This window comes from Onychomys torridus, chromosome 12, assembly GCF_903995425.1.
Source record: "Onychomys torridus chromosome 12, mOncTor1.1, whole genome shotgun sequence".
In the NCBI taxonomy this organism is placed as follows: domain Eukaryota; kingdom Metazoa; phylum Chordata; class Mammalia; order Rodentia; family Cricetidae; genus Onychomys; species Onychomys torridus.
In genome coordinates, this window is record NC_050454.1 from 12,199,742 (window position 1) to 12,207,614 (window position 7,873).

Genomic DNA, 7,873 nt, shown 5'->3' on the forward strand with positions numbered 1-7,873 from the left:
AGCCATTTCTAGCCCCATTACATTTCCCAGCAACTGAACATACATGAACAGAGTAATAGCAAGGAAGAGGACAAATTTCCCTCCATCCCAAGTCTGAAGAAATTCTATTTTTAGGATGGCTCTATGGGGACCAGAGACATGGAGGCTAAGAATGGTTCCTTACTGGAGACATGGTTACACTGGCAGCGTATCAGTGAAGTCTTGACAAGAATATGAAGCCATCAGACATTAAATAACCCCCACTCATCTATTACGATCCTTTTCTTTCAGGAGCCATCCTCATTTCCTCTCTGCAATGTGGCTTTCACTGTTGTTCAAGATCCCAGCATGCCTAATGACAAATGCTGCCCACATGATTGTCTGGAATCAGTGTCAAGTGCCCAGGGCGGGAGCTAGGTCGGCTGAGTTGTGCTCTGTGGCCACTGTGCAACTTACATGGCATGGGAAATGTTTCTTCCCTTTCTGGACCTGGTGTTCTAAGTTGAATTGAAAGCCAATCTTCATGAGCTCTAAAGTCCTAAGGTTCTCCTAAGTTAGGATTCTAAGGTAAACTCCAAAAGCGAAACCCAGCCGTCAGCATACCTCCGAGTCATGGTTACGGTGCAAGGTTCCTTCTCAGACTTCTCCATTGGTCAAGGACAGAGTCTCACTGAAAGGCTGTCAGGTTTATTGAAAAACCTCATTTTTCCCTTTTCATTAAAGAACATTTACTGATTGACTCTGTGTATGTGCGTGTAGCTCAGAGGACAGCTGGTAGGAGGTTCTCTCCTTCCACCACGTGGGGCTCAGGAATGAAATCCAGGTCTTCGGCTCGGAAGCAAGAACCAGGTGAACCATCTCGCTGATCCAGCCTTACTCCGATCTCTGGATTTCTGGTTCCACCTCAGTAACTTCTGACGGCTTTGGGGAAATTTTTCTCCAGGGCTATGGAGCAGAAAAGTCCCTGTTACTCAGAAGCAGCTCAAAGACTTGGGCAGTGACTCGGAGAACTTCCTCAAACTTCTGGCTCAACTCTTTGGGGCTGTTTGCTGGGCTCTGAAATGCTAGAAATGTAAAGCAGGTGTGAGGGTTAGGAGTCGCTCACCATGAGTGAGTTCTTAAAGGGACAGCCATAATATGGGTAACACCTGGGTGCATCCCTGGGCCGGACACAAGCGTGATTGAATGAATGAGAAAATGAATGAGGGAACCTCTTTTCACCCTTCAGCGCGCTCATGCTAGGAGTTAACCACCAAGACCTAAAAACCCTCTGACACCCTCAAACTTCCAGCCCCTCAGTCCGCCCCCGGTTCACACCCGGTCCTTAATGAAACTCTCCAAACCTCTGAGACGCGAGTCGTTTTTAGAAACCAGTACAGAGTGGCAGAAGACGTAGACGACCCCTGCCCCTCCCAAGTCCCTTCTTCCTCCGCCCCCTTAACGTGGGGGGCGGCGCAGTCTGCTCAAATACATTTCTCCTGGTTGGGGATCCACCCCGGGCGTGCCAGGCAAGCACGGTGAAGTTGGCCAGCACGTGTTCCGTGGGGGGGTTCAGGGGCGTCTCGAGTTGGTGTCCTGGATCTAGCGCAGGTGAGGCCGCGGCTCTCTTCCCACCCCTCCAGCACCTCGGGTCTGGCCACCCGGGTAGGCTGGTGCGAGGTGCAAAGGCGGGCTGGCTGTCCCACGGCCACTCCAGACCACCTGTAGAGCGCGCGTGTCAACTCCTTTGTCCCCTGAGCCACTCCGACGGGAGCTCCTCTAAGCCAGGCGCTTCCCTCTGGGTGCTTACGGGTCTCCCTTCCAGTTCTCCAGCGCCCCCCACCTTCCCGGCCCTCCTCCCTTCCCCAAGCCCAAGGTAGCAGCGCGGGGAGCCCCGGGCTGGCAGCGAGCCGCCTCCTCACTTCTCATTGGCTGAGAGCGTGGGGGGGAAAGCGGTCACGTGGGCGCGCGCCCGGCCAGCTCCGGGGCCGCCATCTTGGCGGAAAGTTTAGGGGGAGAGCGACTGGGGGCGCGGAAGGAGGCGAGGTTCCGGGGGTGGGGCGGCCCGGCGGCGAGCGGGCGAGCAGGGCGGCGGGCGAGGCGGCGGCGGCGGGGGCGGCGGCGGCGGGCGAGGCGGAGAGAGCGGCGCGCGCGTGGGGGGGGGGTGCGGCCGCCGAGGGGAGCTCCTCCCCCGTCCCCTCACCCCCTTAGCTGAGCTCGAGCCGGGGCGGGGCGGGGTACGTGGAGCGGGGCCGGGCCAGGGAGCCGCTCCGAGTCCGGCCCGAGCGCACCGGGGCGCCAGCGCTCGCCGCTCGCGGCAACTTTGCGGCGGCGCCGCAGGTGTGGGGTTAGGGGGGCCCGCGGAGAGGTGCATGAGCGGCGCGAGGGCGGCGCGGAGAGCGGCGGCGGTGCGGTCCGGCCCGGCCCCTGCTGGAGTCGCCGGGAGGAGGCGAGCGAGCAGCCAGGCAAGCGAGAGGAGGGGGCCCGAGCGGGGCTGAGCGGGGCTGGGCGGGCGGGCGGGGGAGCAGCCGGGCGCTCGACGGGGCACTGCGCGGCCGTTCACGGGCCGGCTGACCGACCGACCGGCCGGCCGGCGGCGGCGGCGGCGGCAGCAGGTGGGGAGCGTGGCGAGCACGCCGCGGTGGCGGTGGCCCGGCTCCCCGTCTTCAGGTGCGCTTTGCGGAGGGCGAAAGCTTCGCCGGGACGTTCCGAAGCGGGCTTGGGTCCGCTCTTGATTGGTGGTGGGCAGGGGTTTCGGGATACTGAGCCCTAGGAAGCAGCTTTCTGCGTTGGTTGACTGACACTCCTGGGCTTTTCACTTGGGAAAACTTTGGAAGGTGAGCACTTAACGCCAAGGTTGGAGTGTTTCCTAGTCGAAAGTTGGGGAGGTGTGTGTGTGGGGGGGGGGCAGGCGGCGTTGGTACTATTGGATCCACGATTCTATTTGCTTTAGTTCACGTTTTCCTTCCTGTTGTGTGTTTTTAAAGGTGTGTGCCGCCTTCCTGATTCTGGAGAAAAATGCCGGTCCGGAAACAAGGTGAGAATTTATTTGTGGAGCTGTTTTGTGGCAGTCACTCGCCGTGACATTTACCAGTGTTGGGATGGCTGTTTGTAAAAGGTTTGTGTAACTGATGAATCGGCAGTGTTCACCTTTATTGCCTATGGTGTATCTAAGCGTCACATCATTTCAGAAGGTGGGAAGACAGAAGTTCGTTCAACTCACCGTCTTGACATCTCCGGTGGTTACAGAAGCAATCAGTACCCTACCACGTCTTTTTAAAAACTTAGTTGTTTCAGTATTTCATTTATCATTCTTATTCAACACTATTTTGTGAGCAACTGGGGGATACTAAGGACTGACGCTTAGAAACGTTTAAAATTTGGGTTAAAGCGACAAATTGTAATTTGTTCTTGTCTACTAAGTGGTGTAAAACTAAGTTGCTCAGTCCGCAGTTACCACAGACTGCTCATCTTTCCTTCCTGTGATATAAAAGCCCTTAGAATATTTGTGTTAGCAGGGAATAGGAACATGCATGGAGTGATTCTAGTGGTTACTTGGAGGGACTTTGGGGGAACCCCTCAGATGTCTTGAAGATGTAGCACATGCCACTTCCTTGTAAATATGTATGCAGATGCACACAGACACAATACATCTGTGAAATTAACCATCCTTGTCTTTTCAGATACCCAGAGAGCATTGCATCTGTTGGAAGAATATCGATCGAAACTAAGCCAGACTGAAGATAGACAGCTCAGAAGTTCCATAGAGCGGGTTATTAACATATTTCAGAGCAACCTCTTTCAAGCTTTAATAGGTGGGAGTTAAAACTTTTCATGTTTGTGACCACTGCACTAATGCATGATGCTTCTCTGTTACTTTAAACTTAGAATGGTGATGTACGTGGTTCTCCGTGGGACAGTCATTAGACAGTGGAGTGTGGGTTTTCAGTTAGGTCACTGTCGTTTCTGAAAATGTTTAATTGCCAGAAAGACTTACCAGTAAGATTCCTTCTGTGCACTTTGAGAACTGCATTTCATGTCTTAGTGTTAGCTATTAAAATATGGACAAGTTGCAGAAATGTGTTAATGACTGAACTACTACTGTTGGTGTGTTTCCATGTTTGACTTGTATTTCTCTGGACTCCTTGAAACATGTGGAGGGTTCTGCTGTATTTGAGAGCCCTCAGCACTGTAATGGACAGCTCTGTTAAACTTGGCGTTTGTGCGATATGAGTTTTAGAGATGACCTTGAATAAGTACTTACCTTATTCTACAGACAATATTGTAACAGTCTTGTTCTTTCCTGTATCTCATGTGTGAGATAGTTCATTGATTTAAAGAACGGGACAAATAGTCTGAAGTTCGGAATTTAGTTCCTGACACTGTCAGTGATTACATATCAGAAAACTCATGTAGCTGTTTTAGGCTGCTGAGTAATTGTAGACTGTGGGTGGTGAACTGAGGCAGTGGGCTTTTGATACCTTAGAAAGTAGGTAAGGCCTTCTTAAAAATGGAAGTTTTTGTTTTCCATACCATCCCCAATATAAGAAACAAGTTGATCTGTCTCTGACATCTTGCTTTATGTACTTTACAAGTTTGCAAACTACTATACCAGGGTCTTTATTGCTTCCAGATTTAAGAACAAGATTTAAAAAAAAAAATACCGGCTGTATAACAAGTTCAAATGAGACATAGCCTTTCTCACATTGTGTTCATTTTCCCAGTAACTTTCCAGCAGATAGGCCTAATGTATGTGTGTGTTGATAATTATTGGTGTAATTTGAACACTATTTTCAATGCATGCCTTACTGTTGTATTGATGTTCTTTACTGAGTTTTAGAATGAAAGATATTTGTAAAACACTCGATCGACCTTAAAACTTTTTAAAATTTAGTGTTACTACAGACTTAAAAACATGCATTAAAGATAGAGGATGAACGGCCATATATCTGTCACTCGTCTTTAGAAATTGTCAGTGTTTTGATAATGCTATAGTAGACACTTTGGCATTTGTATTTCTAAGCCATGAAGTTTAAGGTTCAAATGAACCATCAAATTGGTTCCTTGGGGGATGAAAAAACAAAACAGCAAATGAGGAAGAGAAAAAGAATTTTAGTTGATTTTTCTAGGTCAACATTAAACCTAGAAATTTTTATATAGTAGGGACACTTTAGAGAAAAAATGGTATGACTTGTTTGTCCTCATTTACATACACATGTATATGTAGACTGTAGTCTTACTGTGTGGGAAAGCTGTTACTTAAGAGAATTGAGTGGTCAGTAAAGTAAATAGAATCAACCCTTCCCATATTGTGATTGGACTTGCTGTGTTTTGAGGCAATTGTTACATATTCTTCCTTGCCTGCTTTGAATGTTCGTTCATATGCATAATTGAATTTTGATTATTTTCTATTTACGTTTGTACTAGAGAATTTTGTCTTTATAATTTTGTTTAATGAACTTACTTTGTTATTTGGCTTATTTGTATTTTAATGTCTAATAGTTAACATGTAGTTGGAAGATTTTTCCAGGTCCCGCCAAGCCCCTGCAGTCTCTCAGCCTGCTTATAAAATAATCACACAGAGGCTTAATATTAAATACAACTGCTTGGCCATTTGCTCAGGCTTATTACTGACTAGCGTTTACACTTAAATTAACCCTTCTTTCAGTTCTGCCTTCACATCTTGCTTCCTCTGTGTCTGGCTGGTGACTCCCAACTCAGCTGCCAGCCCCAGAATTCTCATCTGCTTATCCTGCCTATACTTCCCCTGGCTATTGGCCAATCAGCATTTTATTTATCAACCAATCAGAGCAACACATTCACAGCATACAGAACGACATTCCACAGCAGTTATGTGCTCTCAGATTTTAGTGGAACAAAAGTAATAGAGTTTAAGGTGTTCTGAAATAGATGTTTTGGTAGTGGTTTTTGTGTATTTGTGTATTATAATTGAGTTGATGATTCTACTGCACTGATGTATTCATTCTTTGGCACATACTATATTTTTAGCACTTGATGATGAGGCAGGAGGATCAGGAATTCCAGGCCAACCTGGGCTAAATAGTGAGTTTAAGTAGAGTCTGAGCTACATAGATACCTTCTCAAAAATGAACTAACAAAACAATACCACAAGACACATTTGCTTCTCATTTGGAAACTTCTTAAGCTGTTGAGACTTTTTCTTTGCATCTTTGCTGTTGTTTTTGAAGTAGTATTGCGGTGTACTTTCAGCTGGTAAATGGCCCTATGTCTAAGTTCATAACAGTTGTGGATTGCCTGCTTTCCGTTCAGTGATAGCACTTTTATTTCCTTAGCTGGTGCATGTGGGTTTATATCTAGATTTAAAGGAAACCTGGGCCTGATGACCAGAGCTAGAGCTAGTTAAAAGTCATTTGGCAGGTAGCCTTTGTTTGTTTGTTTGTTTGTTTTCCAAAACAGGGTTTCTCTGTGCAGTCCTGGCTGTTGTGGAACTCACTCTGTAGACCAGGCTGGCCTTGAGCTCACCGAGATCCTTCTGCCTCTGCTTCCTGAGTGCTGGGATTAGAGGTGTGAGCCACCACCCAGAGGCAGTTAGATTCTTGACTAAGGTTTAGAACTCATTTTCTTAGGTTTTAGTGAATTGACCTGTTTGTTTAGTGTTTTTGGCAGTAGGCATGTTCTATGCCAAGTGTTTTTGTGATTTCATCAGTATTTATTGATTCTTTGAAGTAATAGTTAGTATTGATTGTTTTTGTGCAATTAAAGTCTGTATGAGGCTGTGGGGTTTTGGTGGTGTGGGAATGCCTTTTCCCCTAGTTGCTTTCTGATACCTTGGAGTTATTTGAAAGGACAAACTACCTTGTATCTGTTCTGTGATACCATTTAAAATTTTAGTTTTATTATATTAAGAAAGAGAGAGAGAGAGAGAGAGAGAGAATGAGAATGTACACGTGTACTTACATGTGAGCACACATGTGCCCCTTATGTTGGTTAGAGAACAACTTAGGAATTTGTCTCTCCTCCCATCACATGGAACCTGGGAATTGAACTTAGGTCGTCAGTGTTGGTGGCAAGCACCTTTGTGTCCTGAACTATCTCACTGGCCCCCATTTAAAAGATATTTTAATATGTTTTAATTTGGGTGGCATTTTATATACTCTATATCCTCACCTCTTTCCTGCCCCTCCCTTTCTGGGTAGCCCAGGCAGGCTCTGGAATGCTGGGATTCAGATGTGAGCAATCACATCTGGCTTGTATATGCTGTTATTAATTGATTGTTTGGTTGTGGATTTAATTTTTTTTTTTTTTAATTTTTGCTGGCACGTGAAATAGTGATGCAACTTAAAATGTTCTAGTAATTAAGTTAGTATCCGGGCGGTGGTAGCGCACACCTTGAATCCCAGCACTTGGGAGGCAGAACCAGGCGGGTCTCTGTGAGTTCGAGGCTAGCCTGGACTACAGAGTGAGTTCCAGGACAGGTTCCAAAGCTACACAGAGAAACCCTGTCTTGAAAAACAAAAATTAAAAAACCACCAAAAACAAAGAAAAATTGAAAAGTCTTATAAAGCAGTCTTTTTTCTTAACTTTTAGTGTCAGCTGAGTTCTCTTTGTTTGTTTCTGAAGATAGGGTCTCACTATGTAACTTTGGCTGGCCTGGAGCTCCCTTTGTAGCCCAGGCTGCCCTCAAACTAATAGAGATCCACCTGTCTCTGCCTTCTAGTGCTGGGAGTAAAGGTGTGTGCCACCACAGCTGGCTTCAGCTTTCTTTTGAGTCAAGTATTTTAAATTATATCAACAAAGCACATTATCTGCACATTTGTTTAGAATTTAGTCCCAAACATATTTGGTGATTTTTTTTTTTTTTTTTTCTTTTCGAGACAGAGTTTCTCTGTGTAGCTTTGTGCCTTTCCTGGAACTCTTTTCTGTAGACCAGGCT

At 46.7% G+C, this 7,873-nt stretch overlaps 1 protein-coding gene and 1 long non-coding RNA gene across 16 annotated transcripts in view; one reads left to right on the top strand and one right to left on the bottom strand.

Moving 5' to 3' along the window:
• Positions 1-650: 650 nt before the first annotated feature.
• On the bottom strand, positions 651-1,783 carry LOC118594097. The gene is made up of 2 exons (XR_004946326.1): positions 1,323-1,783; positions 651-1,043 (listed from the first exon to the last, which is right to left on the bottom strand). It is a non-coding gene; the product is annotated as an uncharacterized LOC118594097 (long non-coding RNA).
• A 216-nt stretch (positions 1,784-1,999) lies between these two features.
• Positions 2,000-7,873, top strand: part of Dlg1 (discs large MAGUK scaffold protein 1) — a 206,747-nt gene continuing 200,873 nt past the window's right edge. For 4 of the 15 annotated variants that reach the window (XM_036203736.1, XM_036203743.1, XM_036203745.1 and 1 more), the window contains exons 1-3: positions 2,000-2,423; positions 2,946-2,995; positions 3,642-3,773. In XM_036203736.1, coding sequence (XP_036059629.1) covers positions 2,977-2,995; positions 3,642-3,773 — 151 coding nt within the window. In that variant the 5' untranslated portion in view covers positions 2,000-2,423; positions 2,946-2,976. Of the gene's footprint in view, positions 2,424-2,741; positions 2,796-2,945; positions 2,996-3,641; positions 3,774-7,873 lie in introns of those variants that run through there. The other 11 variants (XM_036203738.1, XM_036203739.1, XM_036203740.1 and 8 more) reach the window with 5 other exon arrangements.